This window comes from Geotrypetes seraphini, chromosome 10, assembly GCF_902459505.1.
Source record: "Geotrypetes seraphini chromosome 10, aGeoSer1.1, whole genome shotgun sequence".
NCBI classification, from domain to species: Eukaryota; Metazoa; Chordata; class Amphibia; order Gymnophiona; family Dermophiidae; genus Geotrypetes; species Geotrypetes seraphini.
The window spans coordinates 1,411,898-1,431,652 of record NC_047093.1 but is presented as its reverse complement, the minus strand read 5'-3'; the positions used below and the strand labels follow the sequence as shown (position 1 = coordinate 1,431,652).

The window sequence follows — 19,755 nt, the reverse complement described above, 5'->3', positions numbered from 1 at the left end:
TCAGAATCAGGGCCTAGGTGTCTTGCGGGCCTCGCCTTCAATATAGGCGGCCTGTCTGGGGAGCATTTTTTTAAAAAAACGTGCATCCCGATTGGCTGATTAGACAGCTGTAGGACGCCTACAGCTGCCTAAAATCGGGACGCACTTTTAGAGAATCAGGCCCTTAATCCCCAAGTACATTAGATAGATTGTGAGCCCAACAGGATATACAGGGAAAAATGCTTGAGTACCTGAATAAATTCTTGTAAACCGTTGAGCTCCCTTGGGAGAACGGTATAGAAAATTGAATAAATAAATAAATACCGTGTAGGATCTTGCTGTAGACTAAAAATTCCTCCAAGGCTTACAATATTGCGTTGGTTCTCAGGTCCTCCATAGCTCAGAGTGACCTGAAACCAGAAATAAGTCTAATGAAACCCAGGGCAGGAAAAGGAAGAGGGAGGACAAGAACAGAGAAAGAGGACAGGGGGCATGGTTGATCCTGTCCTATTCAAAATTATAGTTATTTTCTATTATCTATTGTATAGATTGTAAACCACCTTGCTAGGCATATGTGGCTAAAGGCAGTATAGAAAGTTCTCAATAAATAAAGGATTTCTGCAGTGGATGAGATTGATTTACCTGTTTCAGGATAGATGGAAGTCTCTGCAGATTCTCCAGGTGGGAATGGAAAAGTGATGTGTGCAGTAGTTTTACCTCCAGAAGACCTTCAATAATATAACCAATGGTACAGTCATCAGGGAGACGCATCTTCTCAGCAGTGTTTATAAAGTTTCCCATGCTGGAAAAAACTAAGAAGGTTCAGCATGTCTGGCAACTTCACAGCCCCATAAAACATAATTGTTTTCAATTCAGTATCTACAAGTAAAAAGCATTTACTCACAAATTGCCCACTCTCTGTTTTAAGTAAAAATATTCACACTATACTGAAGATATCCCCAGGATGGGTACAAGCTGTAGGCAAACCTCTATATGTACTTTTATTTTCACATAAAAAAATGGGTGCAAAGGAAACATTTGGGGCTCCTTTTACGAAGCCGCGTTAGCGGCTTTATCGCATGCACATTTTTAGTGTGCGCTAACCCCTACGCTAGCCGAAAAACTAACGCCTGCTCAAGAGGAGGCGGTAGCGGCTAGCGTGGCCGGCAAGTTAGCGTGCACTATTACGCATGTTAAACCACTAACACGGCTTCATAAAAGGAGCCCCTGGTCTTACCTGCTATTTTTCTTTCCTTAGGTCCAACCAGACCAGTCCATCTGTCAGCCAGCAGCTGGAGACAGGCCAATGAGATACGAGCTCTGCACTCTAAAATCTCACCAGTATTACTCTAACAAAGCAAATGTAAACTAACCTAACAAAACACTGGAACCTAAATATTGGAAGAAATCAGCCAATATAATACCCTCTAGTCCACTAAAGCAGATAAACCAGATAAAAGGAAAACAGTTACAAAAATATTTAAAAATAACCTTCTAACTATAGGGAGGGCTTCCGGACTGGTCTGGTCAGACTCAAGAAAAGAAATTAGCACGTTAGACTAGATTTCCCCATCCTTTTCATCCTCAGAAGTTGTGGGATGTAGAAAAGCAATCCTTGATTTACCCCCATTTTATTTATTCAAATTTTTCAATAGCAAAGGAATTAGCACATCAACCACGATTACAACCCAGGGCCTAGTTAGGTACTTGAGTCAGCCACTGTTGGAAACAGGATCCTGGGCTTATTGGACCTTTGGTCTCTCCCAGTATGGCGATGCTCTTAAACATATAACATACCAATAATCAATGTACACAACCATCATTCCAACTAATCCCAATTTTCTTCTCTTCACCTAATCCTTACTGAGGGTGGGAAGAAAATATTCCCAGCGCTTCCCCCCTCCAAAGGAAGCCTCATTTCTAGCCTAGAAACACAGCAAATAAAGAGTAAGAAGACCAGATGCTTTCTCTACAAATTTCTTCTGGTGAAACTGAAGGAGATTTGGCCCAAGAGGAGCCATTCCTTTAGCTGAATGTGCCCTCAAACTAAGAGGGTCTTTGCAACTAAAGCTGGAAGGCTAGAAATGGGACTGATGGCTGCTTTTTAGAGAGTGATGAGGAAAAAGTGGACAAACTGCCAATATTTCTGTTCTGTGTTCAAGAAAAATCCTGGAGAAGGACTGCTAAGGGCACATATGGGAAGGAAATAAATACTGCACTGTTCACAAAAGAAACTTGAAAAACTGAATGTAGAAAAAGCCATAGGGCCGAATAGGATAGATTCAAGAATATTGAGGGAAATCAGAGAAATCCTGTTGGGACCTCTGAAGAGTTTAATATAAACCTGAAGAAGTGGGAAACTACAGGCCAGTAAGCCTCACTTTGATGGTTGGAAAACTAATGAAGATGCTATAAAATAAAGGATAATTAACTTCCTAGAATCCACTGGGTTGCAGAATCTGAGGCTGCATAGTTTACCAAAGGAAAATCCTGCCAACTGAATCTGATTTTTTTTTTGACTGGATGACCAAACAGCTGGATAATAAATATGTGCTGGATAAGGTCTACTTGGATTTCAGCAAAGCAGAGCTCATAAATCTTTAGGCTCTGTCTCCATCTGCTGGTCATAGCTTCTGGGCTGGTCTGAAGGACCTTAAGAATTTGTTTTTTGATGTGTGTATATATACAGGGGTTTTTTTCACTTGTTTATATATATTTTTTATTTTATGATATTATGCTCAATTTCTTTCTTTGAACAATTTGAGATTGGCAGTGCAACAAATTCCCAGAGAGCTCACTGGCAGTGCAGAACAGATGTGGTCCCCCCCCCCCCAAGTTTTTTTTGTTTTATGGCACAGAATTCACCGTCATACCACCTTCAGCACCTCAATAAACTCTGCTTACAGATAGGGCCCCTTTTCCTATGGGCTGTGTCGCATTTGTTGCAATGGTACTCTCTAACGTGGCTTTCTACCAGGGGCCCCTAGTGAACTGGAATTCTGTGGTAATTCTTCTGGACTGTGCTACAGTTTCACTGTCCCTGGGACTTTCTTCTTGATTTAGCTGTGGACATTGACAGAATTTGATACACATCAGAAATTAGTTCCTTGATGGATCCATTTATTGAGGAAAATGATATTCTGGAAGGATAGGGGGGTTGCACTTCTCACATCAACTTTCTGACTTCTTGTTAGTTCACCAAGTGAACTATTTGTAATTATGCCACTCTGTCCTTTCCTTTTTTAATTCTTTATAATGTAGTTGAACGCTGATGGATAAATATTTTTGGTGAGCAGATGGCTTTATAGAAATCAGGAAAATTACCACAGATGAAGGTGTCATGTGAAAGTAATCACTTTGTCAGAACAGGAGGAGGAGAACTGAAGAGCATTCAGTGATGGATGGTCAAAAATAACACCATGAAAATTCAATTGAAAAAGTACAATGATAAAAAATACTGTGATAAAAATCCAACCGGACCCTACACAGTCCGTGTTTCGGCAAACACGCCTTCCTCAGGGGTCCAATGGTTTGCAACCTCATTTTTTTGCTACTTCAGCTTGTCTGCGGTGTTCTTTGCTCACATGTTTAAAGACAATAAACTGTTTTCAGTCCAATTCTTTATATGTGAGGTTGCAAACCATTGGACCCCTGAGGAAGGCGTGTTCGCCGAAACACGGACCGTGTAGGGTCCAGTTGGATTTTTATCACAGTATTTTTTATCATTGTACTTTTTCAATTGAATTTTCATGGTTTTATATGTCAGTGTTTAATAAATTATCTCCAGAACATCTGTATCCATAGTTTTTGTTTTCATCGGTGGATTGTTTTCACTGTGGATCATTGGGTCTCCCCATTTTTCTTTGGTGGTCAAAAATAACATTCATGAGAGAAAATATGAAGACTCTGCCAGTTCCTGTAATCCAATAAACCCAAAGAGAGAAGGAGCAAGGGGAATTAGACATTTTCTTATCATGCTTATCCCTTCAATTAACTCCTAGAACAGTGGTCTTAAATTTGCGGCCCGCCAGGTACTATTTTGAGGCCCTCGGTAGGTTTATCATAATCACAAAAGTCAAATAAAACAGTTTCTTGATCATATGTCTCTCTAGCTATAAATGACAATATTATTATTAAGACTTAGCCAAATGGAAAGATTTATCAACTAGAAAGAGTTTTATTGTCATTTCTTTAATAAGACATTAACTCTTTTTTTCTGAGGCCCTCCAAGTACCTACAAATCCAAAATGTGACCCTGCAAAGGGTTTGAGTTGGAGACCATTGTCCTAGAACAAGCCAAGACTAGTGAATTCCAACCAATGGACAGCAAAACAGGCCAGCAGCCAAATCACTTCTTGGTTCTGGACCTTCTATCTACTTCTGTAGTCCTTCCCATTTAGATCCCTCTTCTTGAGATAGCTACATGATTTAACCAGTTCAGATTCTCATAGAAATGAAATCTGCTGCTGGAGAGATGAACAGAAGAGCTGATTAAGACTGAGAGAGGAAACTGAAAAGAAGGCCATGTCTAAGCTATTAGAACCAATGGGAATTAGCAGAAGAATGTGTTACAAATGCTCTCTGACTGATTATTCTATGTTTTGTGAAGATCTAAACCCCGAGTTGCTTTACACCTTTCTTCTGCATGGCTTAATGCCTCCTCTGTGTATAAGAGAGAAAGAAGAAATGAGAAATGGAAAAAAAAACAAAAACATAGGGATAAAAAGGAATTCTTGGGGATCAGAACACAGTCATATCTAAGGACCCCACCGCTCTCAGCAATGTTCCCTAGTACTACAATCACAACCAATAGTATAAATACAAGGAAACCAGCCAAGTTCCCAACAGAACACTTCACTAACACTTCCCAGCGCCAAGCCATGTGGATCAATTTTACAGCTCCAATAGCTTAATTACAATTTCCCAAGCAAAGTTAGTAAGAAATTAATATTTCTTGAACCTCTTAATTTATTTTGGTGCTGTTAATTCAAGTTGAAACAAATATTACAATCAGCATCTGAACAAGAATCCAGAATAAGATCCTGAAAGTCCTTTTAAAAGGCCCATTGATTTTCCTTACCTTGCCCAGGGACTCATCTTCAGAGCCAGACCTCTACTGATACAAAATCCAGCTCCTCCTGTAGCAAACCAGAACTTCACTGAGGTCTAGAGAAGGAAAGCCACAAAGGAGGACATTTTCAGCCCAAATATCTAAGCCATTTCTTTTCTTCCCTTAACCTAGCTAAGAAAATACACTTTTAGCAAGTTTGGAAAATTTTATGCAGAAATTATGTTTTCAAATCTGCACACATTTCTCAGCAAAACCTGCTTGTAGTAAAAACAAGGGAAAACTGGTGGCTCTTTTGTACCCGTAGGCAGTTTTCAAAGAGAAAGTACTTTCTTTTTGAAGACTCGGTATAAGGTTTGTAGTCACCGATGTGCATCTAGAAGAGCCATTTGAAAAATGTCCCTTTATTTCTAACATGAGTTTGCCTTTCCTCAACTATAACTTTTGTCAGTAAGTCAGGATAAATCCAATACTATGCGATTAGTGACTCATTGTTGGACGAGATGCGTACCGACCCATCACTTCGTACGCGATCTGCAGCTTCAATGGGGTGATCCAAGCTAGGCCGCCCCAAATACACATCTTGACTGTGAGAAAAAGCTGCCAGCAGGCGGTGTAGGGCACTCAGGTTGACATAGTTGTCATCATCTACATGACAGAACCATCTGCAACCAAAGAGGAATAAGTAAACAGAATATAGCAAGCAGTGTCAAAATCCACATCCGTGCTGCACCTTACCGTCATTCTGGCACATATCTAATAATCTAGCATGTATGCAATAATTGGGCATATGAACAGACTAATGAGGAAGAATGTGGTTTTAGCAAAGGTCAACTTATTGGAATCTTTGAAAGTAGAAACACAGATCTCTTTAAAGATAAGAGCAAACTAATTGATATAAGAGGCTCATTTTCAAAGCACCTAGACATACAAAGCACCATAGGTACTTATCGTGCTTTGAAAATGAGCTCTATCATGGATTTTCAGATGGCTCAGGAAATTATGGTCATGGAATAGGATGTAGTAATTGATTCGAAGTAGGATTAAATGGTCAGTTTTTCCAATTGTGGAATGCTTCTGGAATCTGTACTGGGACTGGCGTTTGACACATTTGTAAATGGTCTGGAAACAGTAACAAGTGAAGTGATGAATTTTACAGTTTACACAACATTATTAAAAGTTGTAAAACCAGAACGAACTATGAGGTTGTGCTCCTTGGATCAAGCTTCGAGGGTGAGTGTTAAGAACTTGTTTGTAAGTACAACAATTTACAAGCTTTGAAAAATCATAACTTGGTGGCTATATTTAGAGAACTGGGATTCGTAGCCTGGTTTTCAATGACTCTTATTGCAGCTTCTATTCCACTTTTGTGGGCAATTAATTTCTTACCTTCTCATTATTTATAGACCTTATCTGTGGGTGAACTAACTCCTCCCCCCCAGTCACAGTGTCTGTCTTTTACAGGCTGATGCTCAGAACTCCTGCACTGAGACAAAACCTTCCCAATGTTTAATACTAATAGTATGCAAATCATATGCACACTTTTAGTGTTAAGCAAAGCTGTAGTGCACATACCCAGTGCTCACCAGCCTGTCTGTTCTACAAAGCCCCATGAACCATGGATCTGCTTCTGGTAGTGAAAAAAAGGCAGAGAGAGGAGACAGGCTAAGGTGATAAGAGCCAACCAGGAGGAAAGAGAGGGAATGGATTCAAGAAAGAAAGCCCCGAGAGAACCCCCTAGCCAAGGCAACTTTCACCAGCAGTTCTCTGCAAATCCTATCCTGCAGCAAGGGAATCGTGGAATTGGTGTGGAATAGCTAAGCAGTTTGTTTAAATATATTTACATGCTATTTGCACTGCTCCCTGTGCTGGTGCTCTCAGAACATGTGCACAGCCTAACACCAGTGCTATTTGCCTCTAATGCTTAAAGACCTACGTTAGCAGATCTGGTATGGGATTCTCTGCATAGCAGACATGGCTGAAAGTGAGGGAGGAGGGGTATCGGCCTTTCGTATCCTATGTTGTCCCCCTTGTTATCTTAATTCATCTATGTTTTAAATTATTTTTTTAGACTATGTTTTTTATGTAAACCGCTTAGGATTGTTTTAAGCAGTATATCAAACCAAAATAAACTTGAGACTTGTCATCAGTATCTGCCTTCGAGATACTTGATCATCACATTGTCCCGTACATCTAGGAGAGGTGGTGGAATAGTGATTTTGTGTGCTGGTCAAAGGTGAAATAATGTTGCCTGCTTTTTCTTATAGAGAAGACCTCTTTGTAAAATTGGGAATAATTCCCTTGAGCTTCAGGATAATGTTCATTAGATTACTGTACAAATTGTGACATTTCTCTAATCTTGGGGGAATTTTAACATTAACTTTGATGACTTAAGATTGCTTTGCATATTTATTTCAGGGTTTTTTAAAATCAGATTTAGAACCATTACTTTAGAAGCAGGATTCTACTTATATGGGTGGACATCCTTTGGATGCGATACTATCAAGCCTGGAAACAGAGTTTGCTTTACAGGATTTTTTTTAAAAAACCAAATCCCCAAAACTCTTCCACTGTCTTAATATGGTCATGTTGCAATTTTGGAATATTTCAAAACAAAGGTATGTCAAGGGTGAACATTTTACATGGAATCTCCATTACATAAATCCTAATAACTTTGTCCCCCCCAGAGGACTTTGGTTCTAGACCACTTATAGAAGAAACTGATATGTGAAATGAGATTTTGGATAAAGCTTTAAATCAGGGGTGTCCAACCTGTGGCCCGAGGGCTGCATGCGGCCCCGTGAAGTATTTTGTGCAGCCCCAGTCGAGGGCGATGCAGTGTTTTTCTCTGCTGCCCCTGGGTGTGTACCGTCTTGCCAGCTCCCTCCTCTGTCTTGCTGCGGCGTTTGCACGGCCCCAGAAAAGATTTTTGGGGCCAATGCGGCTAAGGGAAGCCAAAAGGTTGGACACCCCTGCTTTAAATGAAATTGCTCTGCTTTTGGGTAAGTGTAATATGCAGTATCTTAGTGGCATAATGTTGATAAAGAAAGGTCAGGTCAGGTCAGGTGAGCTGAGTGACTATGGTGAAGACACAGGATACCAGAGTTTCACTGTAGTGGTGCCATTACGAAAGGTCTGTTATCTAATGTCATTCTTCAGGCTAATAATCTGGTGCAGAGACTGCGTTTGCTTGTTAGTAAGTCACATGGAAACTAAATATCTGACAGGAAAAGAACGGACATCTTTGAAGGAGATCCAGGCATGTTTAAGGATAAATCGATAACACATCAGAAGTTCAAAGTCTTGGATAATTATGAATGGCATTTAAATTTGCCACTAAAGTATTTGCTAGAGATCTTACAGGTCCCTAAAGACTCTGTTCCACCTATTGGTGCTGCTGTTAGGTGCCATTGACTCGTGCTTGTGTCCTAGTGACTTGATGAATTGCAGATCTAAAAAGAAATTGATTTTGTGCTAGTCTGGAAAGGTCGTCTAGCATCGTTCCACCTATAATGAGAGCTTATTATGTAGACTGGAGAGGATCAGATCAACAAGAGGTAAGGCATGGTGCGTCAGTGGAGAATTTTGATCTTTCTGGAAGGATCTGGACCAGGAATACTAAAAGCAACTGTGGCAGAATCCAGTTCGGACTCACCCGAAGCACTGCCCACATGCACACAAAACAGCACAAACAACTACTGTAAAAAGGTGCCACAAGAAGAAAGATTTTCTTTTTCTCGAGACCCGAGTCTGTTCCTTCACAGACAAAGGAAAGGCACAAGCAACTGCTTAGTCTTCATAGCCTTAAATCACTTCCACATTTATTTTCCTTATGGGCTTGGCTTACCCTGCTTTAGTAGAGACCAGTTACCCCACGTCCCAAACCTTTCCAAGGCTTCCTCAGCTTACAGCTAGGAAAGGGGAAGTTTCTTCCTTCCTCAGAGATTTTTCTCTCTGGTGGGAACCTCTCTCCAATGATTCTACTCTGTGGCAGATAAACACCTCCCTGATGAACCCCACCCTCTGACTCAGCAGGGTTATCTTGTTAAGGTAGCTCAGCAGTGAGCTGTAAAGCCCAGTGCAGCTTGGGACCTGTAGTCTTCTCAGTCTTGGGCTGGCAACCCTGCAGTATGGAGGTGAAATGGTAGCATTAGCAGAAGCAGTGGCAACCAAGGGGGGGGGGGAAGTCCGCCCCGGGTGCAGAATTATGGGGGTGCACAGCCGGCCAGGTCCGGAAAATTCAGCGGTGAATTTGAAACAGCTCCCTTTCTCCCTCCCTGCCCCTTACCTTCGTGGCCGCGAGTCTAAATTACCTTCTTACAGCAGCTGGAGTTGCGTGTGGCTGCCGTAAAGGTCATCTCTGATGCAACCGAAAGTTGCATCAGAGACGACCTTTACGGCAGCCATACAGCAGCTGGCTGCTATACGAAGGCAGTTTAGACGTTGCCGGCCACAGGGCAGGGACGTTGTCCGGGGGGGGGGGGGGGGGGGAAGAAAGCGCCAGGAAGGTAAGGGGCAGAGAGGGGGAAAGGTGGGTTGGAGAGGAAAAGACGCTGAAGGGAAATGGGTAAAACAGAGGGGGAAGGACGCTGAAAGCACATGGGGAAGAAAGAGGTGGGGGAGAAGGACGCTGAAAGCACATGGGAAAGACGGGGGGGAGAAGGACGCTGAAAGCACATGGGGAAGACAGAGGGGGGAGAGAAGGACGCTGAAAGCACATGGGGAAGACAGAGGTGGGGGAGAAGGACGCTGAAAGCACATGGGGAAGACGGGGGGAGAAGGACGCTGAAAGCACATGGGGAAGACAGAGGGGGGAGAGAAGGACGCTGAAAGCACATGGGGAAGACAGAGTGGGGAGGACTCTGAAAGGACATGGGGAAGAGAGAGTAGGAAGAAGACACTGGCAGGGAAGAAAATAGAGATGCCAGACTATGGGGGGAGCAGAGAGAAGAAGATGGGTGCCAGACCAATTTGGAAGGGGGGAGAAAGGGAGAAGCACATTAACGGTGCAAATGGAAGACGCAGAGAGAAGAGAGACAGTGGATGGAAGGAATTGAATGAGAAGATGAGGAAAGCAGAAACCAGAGAAGACAAAGGTAGAACAAAAATTTTCTATTTATTTATTGCTTTAGGAGACATGTGTCACTGTTTCTGTGGTGTTGCATTGTATGCAGAGTTCAGCTTCTTGATGGTTCAATTTAACCTTTGTCTATGTATTTCTATTTTATCGCCCCTTTTACAAAACTGTGAAGCGTTTTTTAGCGCCAGATGGGTGGTAGCAGCTCTGATGCTCAGAATTCTATGAGCGCCAGAGCTGTTACCACCGTGGCTAAAATCCACACTACAATTTTGTAAAAGGGGGAGGGGTTAGTTTGTGATGACATGTTCCATATTAAGCGAAGGTGTTTTCTGTGTTCTGTGTGTTCGAAAGACATGGTTTTCTGTTAGGATTGACGGTGTAGGATTGATATGTACTAGTCTGGCTTGTTTAGTTTTACAATGGGTGTATTGATGTTGTACTGCTCACTGTAGTATATAAGATGCTGCCTTTTCCTAGGTACTCATGTGTGACGTGTGGCTTGTTACTAAAAATCATGTTTTTCGTACAGATGGGGGGGTGCCAAAAAATGATGAGCCCCGGGTGTCACATATGCTAGGTATGACGCATTTATGGTGCTTACGTTTCACCACTAGGATCATTTAAATCAAGAGTCACCTTGTGGAAGCCATTTCAGAAGTATGAGACGTTTTGGCGTCCTGTTTTGAAAGAAGTCTGATCGGTTGGGATACACCTGAGGTAGCATGTATTTGTGAAACGCTGGCCACCGTTGGTGTACCGATCAGTGAAGATAAATGGAAATATTTCCTCTATCATTTAATTTTCATTGGCATACTACAGCACAGTATAAGACTTTAACATATTGTGAAGGTTTTTTGTCAGTGAGGTGATCGCTCGACCACCTCTTTAAGCTGTTTTGGTGAGGTGGGAAGGCACTGTCTGAGGCTTTTTCCTTCATTTTTTGATTGAGTTAAGCCTATGCTGTTCCTGTTTTATACTATTGGACATCTTCATATTCAATATTGAAAGTGTTTATCCTAACATATGCTAGGTACGCCACTGAGCAGAAGGTAACTCCTTACTCTTTCACAGCAACCTGGTTTTTTGGCATTGGACCTAAATCATAACTAGATCTTTAGACTGTATGTTTTCTTGGTCAAAAGGTTCTAATATTTCTTGTCCTTTGTCACTTAAATCAAGTGGAAGATATTTTTTGCTATTAAGTCTCAGGTGTGTCATTTTTCCTACAATTTCCCTACCAGTGTTTTGCAACATACGAGGCTAAAGTATTGTTTCCTGAACTTGACCAACTTAAGAATTTTCTGGAAGCAAGGAAACTGGCCTGTATTGGCATCTACTCTGAGCTTTTTTGGGGCAGATAAGCTACTTGTAAAATAATGCCTGTGTTCATTGTTAAAGATTTTTTTCTGAATTTTCCTACTTTCCATGCCAAGATAATTAGTACAAAACGCCCCGACATCTTTCCAGTTACAGTACCCCAATTATAGAATGCATTACCCACCTATATTAGAGAAGAAAAAAATAAAGGATCAATTCAAAAGCAAACTAAAATGCTATTTATTCAAAGATGCCTTCAACCTACTTTAACTAATACACAGGTTTGCTAACTTTGCCTTCAGATTTCCTATTTCTATTTCCCATCCATATTGTTTTTTTCCTTAAGTGTCTTCCTGTCCTATCATAAAATGTATTTCTTCCCCTTTTCCCCTCGGATCATGTACATTGTAATGTGTTTATGAATTTTTTATGTAGCTTGTTAAAACCCTTTTATGCTTTGTACAGTGAGCCCTCCGAATCTGCGGTTTCAGTATCTACGGATTCAGTAATTCACAATTTTTTTTTTTTTTTTAAATAAAGCTGCATTCTGGATCTTCCTCGCCTCTCTCCCGGCATCCCAGACCTTACCTGGTGGTCTAGCGGGCTTTTTGGGCAGGAGCGATCTTCCTACTATGGGAAATATTTCTGTACCAAGAATGTTTTGTTTGGGGCCAAAAGAAAGTGTAAAGGGGATGGGACTCAACATGCTGCTTTTTTGGTGTGGCTGACATATTTTAGACAGGTAGTTCACAAGGAGCTAAAGTGGGAACTGAATGACAACCTCAGGGTGCTGAGGCAGCTGCTTTAACCACTTCTCCACTCCACATAATAGAAAATGTGAAAGCTCACACGTACTTCTTTGAAGATTCAATGAATTTATCATACTCCACAGCCATCTTACAGCAAAGAGCTTGGCGGGTGTGCACAGAAGAGCAGTTGGTATTGATCACCTGACTTCCTGAGAATTGAAAAGAGAAAATAGAAGCAGAATTTATCATTTTTGTCTACAAAACTCCAAGTCTGGCTACTACCAAAAGACATAGTGAATTGAAAATGAGAATATTCCTGGAAGGAATAGAAGTGCAGAGCCACAGATCCACTTGTGGTAAAGGGTTTGAAAGGCAGACCATTTGCATAAAATCTGCATTTAAAAAAAGCTTATTCTAGTTTCCAACCTTTCTTTCTCATATCTTCATTCACTACAGCCTGCCCCCTTTTCTCTCATCTTCTTCCACCTTCTTTCTTCCCAACTCTTCTCTTCTAATTCCTCCAAAGTTTATGATACTTATTTCCACTCCTCCTGCCTTTCCTCTCAATTTCTCATCTCTCCACCCTCCTCTTTCTCTAGCTGGTACCTTCTATCATTTCCTCTTCTCTATCAGTTTCAAGTTTATTAGGATTTTATATGCCGCCTATCAAGGTTATCTAAGCGGTTTTTACAATCAGGTACTCAAGCATTTTCCCTATCAGCCATTTATGTTCCTTAGCTTTGTACATTGCCCCACGATTATTACATTACATTAGAGATTTATATTCCGCCATTACCTTGCGGTTCAAGGCGGATTACAAAAGATATATAAATGGGGATTACAATGGAAGAATAATTGTCATTTCTAGAGTTGTAAAGAGTAGATCATTTTTCATTTCTAGAGTTCCCTTCTTTTTCTTTTCCTTTCCTTCCAGCAGCAAGAGAATAGCAGTCTTTCAAGCTGCACTGCTTCTTTCTAGTCTTCCTGCTCAGGCCTTTTCCCACATGGGACAACATAGTGCTGCACTAATTAGGTCTGTGTTGCAAGAGGAGAAGATGCAAGAGTTGTAAACCAAGCCAGGAGACAGCAAGGCTGTATCTTCCTCCCGATTTGGCTAGGGGTAGGCTTACCATAAGTTTTGGAAAACCCAGACATGTGCTCTCTTTAGAGGACTGTCTGGACGGTTTTCCTCAAAAGGGGCAGTCTGTCTGGGTTTAGCTGGCTCTCCCGACTCCCCCACCTACTTCCTCCCCAGCTGCTGAATTCAGTCTTTGGGCAACCAGCAGCAGCAATGAGGTGAGCCTGATGCTGCCAGCCTGCTCTGAAAGCCACCTAAACAGGAATAGGAAGTCGATGCAGAGGCGGCTTCTAAGGGCAGGCCGGTGGAAGCAGATTCACCTCATTGCCGCTGCCGGCTGCCCAAAGACTGAATTACAGCAGCTGGGGAGGAGGTAGGTTGGGGAGTCGGCAGCTAGAGAGAGAGAGAGGTCATGAGGGGAAGTTAGCAGCATCAAGGGTTGGAGGAGGGAGGGCTGGAGAAGCATTATGGAGAGAGTACTGAAGAGCTTGGAGTAGGGTAGTTCTGGATGGGAGGGGAGATATAAACAGCAAGACAGGTTGCACCCATAGGAGAAGGGGGTTGAAAAGAAAGAGAGAGAGAAAGAAAGAAAGAGAGAAAGAGAAAGAAAGAATGAGAGAGAGAGAGAAAGAAAGAGAGAGAGAGACATGGACGCTAAAAGGGTACAGAGGATGGGAAGGGGCACCAAGGAAATGGGTGAAAGGTAGGGGGATTGTGCAGAGACTGAGTGGGGTCATGTTTCCTCTTTGTCATCACAAATATGGTAACCCTAGTTAGGGGAGATTTGTGAAGGATTTTAGTTGGATGAGATTGGAAAGGTGAATCACAGGGAAGGGGGTGAGCAGTTGGGCTGTACCAAACTGGACTTGCTGACTAGGAATGGGGAGAAAGGATTACAGAGGAGGGGAGGGGAGGAAGAGAAGGAGCCAGCCACACGTTGGGGTTGAATGTATGGTAGTCAATCCCTTCTCGCAAGAATTCTTGTAGGGAGCTTTCTTTTGCTCTGCCTCCCATTTCCTCAGTTCGTACCAAAGCAGATGGTCAGCCCTTGAGAGAAACAGAAGAGAGAGGGGTATGGGGACACTCTCCGAGAAACATGTCTGTTCTGCTCATATCATTAAACATATAACAGATAAACAAAAAAACCCAAAACTTAACCATTTGCAATACATAACAAGGTGAAAAACAAATAAGTCACCAACTTGAGCTCCATCTGCACTAAAAATGTGGGAGATTTCATATTTACCCCCTAGCTTCTTCAATGTGGCAGTCACATCTTCTATTCTCGTCAAGGAAAGAAACAAGATGTCTGGATTTCCCAGCAACTGTGAGGCAGTAAGCAGGCAAATTAACATCTGATAGAACAGGCTTTAGGAATGGAGTGTATCTACTAGAAAGAAGATTATCAAGGTAAGAACCTAATCTTTCCTTCCAATGTGACAGGCTCCATTCCTGAATGTGTGGGACATATCAAAGCAGTCCCCTGAGTTTAGGATAGGACAGATGAGTCTGCTGTCAGAACTGAAGATCTGAATGTGGAGTCCTGTTTGGCCACCACATCCATCCATGAATGTATGGAGATCCCAGCTTCTCCCACAGCTCTTTAGATTTCATATGGGGACACTGCCGAAGATTCCACCCATGAGGAAGTTACGCTTCAGTAGAGTGCAGACGTTTTCCACTTCTGATATAGGCTGAAGAAATGGCCATACAGATGCATCTCAAAATGGTCGCTTTTGAGGCTGGCTGACCTTTATAGGCAGCCTCAACTAAAATGAACAGATGATCTGACAATCAAATTTTGTTCATTACCTCTAGATACCGCAGTAAGAGTCTGCACACATCCAACAATTTCAATACCTGATCACTCTTTTTCTCAATCCCAAAGAAGTGAAGGCAGGTAAGTAGACTTCTTAATTGATGTGAAAGCTGGAAACCACTTTTGGTAAGAAAAATGGGGCTGTGCGTAAGACCACACCTGAATCTGAGATTCTGAGAAATGGATCTCTGCAAGACAAAGCCCGAAGGTCTGACACTTGTTGGGCAGAGGTAATCGCTACCAAAAATACCATCTTGATGGTGAGGTCTATCAGGGAATCTTGCTCCAGAGATTCATAGGGTGTTCTTGCCAGTGCCCGGAAGACCAGATTAAGATTCTACATTGAAAAAGGTTGTTGCATTAGAGGACAGAGGTGTAACGTGCTCCTCAAAAACCTGGCCACATCTGGATATGTAGCTATGGTGCTCTTATTAATCCTAGGCCCAAAACAGGAGAGCCCTGCAATCTGTAATTTCAAGGAACAAACCGCTAGACCTTTTTCCAGACCTTCCTGCAGGAAGGCAAGCACCACAGAGATCAGAGACCCGCGGGTTCCCCCTTTGGGGTGCGGGGATCTCATGGGGACATCCCCACAGGTTGTGGGGATCCCGCGGGGTTTGATGCAACTGGAGCCGCGAGGCTCGTCTTCTTTTCCTACCTGCCCTGCAGCAGCACACATAGCCGACCGGAAGTCTTCCCCGATGTCAGCGTTGACGTTGGAGGGAGGGCTTAAGGGAGGGAGTGAGGTACAGATGAGAGGGAGAAATACTGTGGTGGAAAGAGAACAGTGGGAAAGATTGAAATGGATGTAAGAGGGAGGAATGTTGGACATAGTGGTGAAGGGAATGGAGGGAGAGATGTGGCATGGTCCTGGAGAGGGGTGATAGAAGGAGAAATGTTGGGCATGGGGCTGGTGGGCAGGGGCGAAAGATGAGAAAGGGATAAATGCTGGACCATGGTAGGAGGAACCAATGGACAGCAACAGAAGAATTTACAGAAGATGGGAAAGCGGAAAAAAGAAACTGGGACCAACTTTATGGAAAAATAAGTCTCCAGACAACAAAGGTAAAAAACAGAATTTATTGACTAAAATATGTTAGCTTTGAGAAATGTATATAGCAAATGTCTTTGTATTGTGTTCAAAAGAAAAGGAAATGCATTTCTGGTTTTATTTCTACAGTGTTGAAGTACTTGCTGACCTTTGCTGTGACTGGTAGGGATCCCCAAGCACTGCCAGCAGAGGACCTCCTCTAGAGATGGCCAGAACTCCCCTCCACCAAGCACAGCAGTCGCTGGCAACATCCATGAGCCACTGAGGTGCCAGCATCTGTGACTCAGGGACGCTACTGCTGCCTGCCAAGCTTGGTAAAAGGGACCCCCAGCCAACTGCAAAGGAAGTCCTCAGCTTATCAGCTGAGTATTTATATTTACATTAGAGGCTCTGGTAGAAATTCATTTACAAAGTATGTATTCTTCCCAATTAATATTTCCAAATTAATAAAGTGTCTTTGCTTATTTGTAAATGGGTCTCTACCAGAGCCTTTAGCCCTTTCAGGACCAAGGGACATATTTGTCCCATAACTTTAAAATCCTATAAATTTTGATTGGGATAGTCTACAGTTCTAAATGTGATATGTACGGATTCCATATGATACTGCCTTTATGTAAACAAACTGGTTCCGACATTCATTCATTAGCGTCGTTGCCAGATTGACGAGAAGATTCACATGCCACACTGTCCATAAGCCAGAAGTGTGATTTTTTTTAAAAAAAATAATGATATTTCACAAAAAAATCAATTTTTTGGCATCTGCAAGCCCTTTTTACCATAAAAATGTCGTCAAAACCACAAAAATTGGCCTACGATCCTTATGGTCCTGAAAGGGTTAATGCAGTAGCATAATTTAATGAAATAACTATTTCTGAAGTTTCTAGGGACGGGTGGGGACGAGGGGATTCCTCACGGGGACGGGTGGGGACGAAGGGGATTCCTCGCGGGGACGGGTGGGGAAAGAAGGATTCCTCACAGGGACGGGTGAGATTTTGGCGGGGAAGGGTGGGATTTCTGTCCCCGTGCAACTCTCTAGTCCTCACTCCTGTAAGTGCGCCAAGCTTGGAAGCACCTCAAGGTGTTCTGGATCATGCAGGGAAACTGGACCCTGTGTGAGCACCCAGGGATGATAGGAAAGTTTGAGACTTTGATCCCTTTGCAGATAGACTAGGTCTGTATGTTACGGTTGCTTTGGCCAGTCCGATGTTACTAGATTCACCGACCCCTTGTACGCCATAATCCTGCGCAGAAGTTGATCTATCATGGGCCGAGGAAAGGCATAAACAAGACCTGCGTTTGGCTAGGGTTGTACCAGGAAGTCCAGGCCTTTGCTGCCTGACTCATGTCTTTGACTGAAGAACCAAGTCACCTTCTTGTTGGTTGCCAAATGTCAGGCGCCTCCACCAATTCACAATGCAAATGAAGGCTTCCTGAGAGAGTGACCACTCCCCGGGATCCAGGGTCTACTGGCTGAGGAAATCCATTTGCACATTGTCCACTCTACCACATTCGCTGCCGAAAGCGCCAGAAGATGGGTCTGCCCATCAAACAGTATCTGGGCTTCCAAGCGTAAAGCAGCACTTTTGGTGCCCCCCTTGGCAATTCATATAGGCTACCGCCGTCACATTGTCCGAGAAAACAGGTACTGCTTTGTTCTGCAATGCGCTCATGAACTCCTGAAAGGCCAGGCGGATGGCTTGAAATTCCAAGCGGTTTATTGACCAGTTCCTCTGGGAAAGGGACCAGTGCCCCTGAACTGGATGCCTCTCGCAATGTACCCCCCAGCCGTATAGCCTGGCATCCATCGTCAGAGCTACCCATGCAGAGATACAAAGGGAAAGTTCTCTGGTGAGAGACTGAGGTTCCAACTACCAGGCAAGACTGCGATGAGCTTCCGCTATCCAAGGCAGCTGCTGATGAACTGCATCCCTCTGCAGGCACCATTGGGATAGGAGCATATCCTGGAGCAAACGCAAGTGCACCCTTGCCCAGGAGCCTATGTCCATGTCACAACCATTGATCCCAGTACCTGAAAATAATGCCAGCCCATAGGAGTAGACTTACTCTGAAACTCCCATATCTGATGCAGAAGCTTCTCTCTGCAGACTTCTGGGAGGAACACTTTGTTTTCCCTTGTGCTGAACCAGACTCCTAGATACTCCAAGATCTGCATCAGCTCCAGGTGGCTTTTCTGAAAGATGACCACCTAGCCCAGCTCCTGTAGCAGTTGAATCACTCTGTGAACCTCTAGTCTGCCTTTAGATTCAGAATGGGCTCTTATTAGCTAATAATCCAGATAAGGATGGACTTGCATGCCTGCTCTGTGCAGGTGTGCTGCAACAACCACCAATACCATGGTGAAGGTCCTTGGTGTTGTGGCTAGCCCAGAGGGCAAGGCCACGAAATAGAAGTGTTGCTCCAGCACAAGGAATCGCAAAAACTTCTGTGCTCTGGAAAAGTGGGAATGAGCAGATAGGCCTCCATCAAATCCAGGGAGGTGAGAAATTCCCTTGGTGCCACTGACACAATCACTGACCTCACTGTCTCCATTTGGAAACGTGGAATCTTGAGGTTGCATTCACTGCTTTGAGGTCTAGAAGTGGCCTCCTGTCTTCTGAGCCTCTCTTGGGCATATGAAGTATACAGAGCATCTGCCCGAGCCTTCCTCTGGTTTGGGCTCTATGGCTTCCAAATCCAGCAACCTTTGCACTTTTTCTCTAACTTTGGCCGCTCTTTCCCAGCTTCCCAGCCAGAGAGTCTTGAAAAAGAGCCAGGAAGGGATGAAAGAACTTGTACCCTTCCTGTATAATGTCCATGATCTTGTTATGAAGAGTTAGCCACACAATGGTCATCAGATTAGTTACTGTGAATGGAGACCAACTAAAATCCATATATTGTGGTAGTTTGGTAAGGCGAGACCACATCCATCCTTTATGGAAGGAAGATACAGTGAAGGGTAAATCTTCAGAAAGGCTAATCTAATTTACTTGGATTTAAATGGCTTTCAAAATTGACTTTATATACACATTCCATGTGGATACAAACACGTGGGGACAAGGTTAAACGTTAGAGCATTTTAAAAAATTTATAGTAAACTAATTCTCTCTATAAGTACAGAATAGCACTTGACAGAAGTAAATAAAATTAGATGTCAACACACTTATTTTATGCCTATTTTGCAATTGTCCAGAAGGCTGGTCACATACAAGGGTAATTTATAAAACTATTTTCTGCATATAAAGCCTGTTTTACAACAGACAAGGGATTGCAGGACGGCATGTGTGCATAAAAGGCTGGGCACAGAAAAATGCACAGTTCCTTTTATGTAATCTAAGTGCTGCTACATCCGGTTTGGGTGAAGCAAGACAGACTTGCGATGCACGTGCTTATTCTATAATGTGGACACGCTCACATTTATACATTTGGAACAGTATGGCTCTGGTCCTTATGTTGCTTTTAGGCAACAGACACCTTTTTCAACTGGACTATGAAATCAAGCTTAACATTAGAAATACAAATTTCAGGCCAAACCACTAACCATATTTATTTATTTATTTTAAGAATTTATATACCATTTAAATCTAAATGGTTTACATATCGTTACATACATAATT

The 19,755-nt window shown here is 42.8% G+C and overlaps 1 protein-coding gene across 4 annotated transcripts in view; it reads right to left on the bottom strand.

Moving 5' to 3' along the window:
• Positions 1-19,755, bottom strand: part of RFNG (RFNG O-fucosylpeptide 3-beta-N-acetylglucosaminyltransferase) — an 85,782-nt gene that overhangs the window by 23,818 nt on the left and 42,209 nt on the right. For 3 of the 4 annotated variants that reach the window (XM_033962211.1, XM_033962208.1, XM_033962209.1), the window contains 5 exons: positions 12,300-12,402; positions 5,559-5,712; positions 5,060-5,145; positions 622-781; positions 304-389 (listed from right to left, as the gene is read on the bottom strand). In XM_033962211.1, coding sequence (XP_033818102.1) covers positions 304-389; positions 622-781; positions 5,060-5,145; positions 5,559-5,712; positions 12,300-12,402 — 589 coding nt within the window. The remainder of the gene's footprint in view (positions 1-303; positions 390-621; positions 782-5,059; positions 5,146-5,558; positions 5,713-12,299; positions 12,403-19,755) is intronic. The other variant, XM_033962210.1, reaches the window with a different exon arrangement.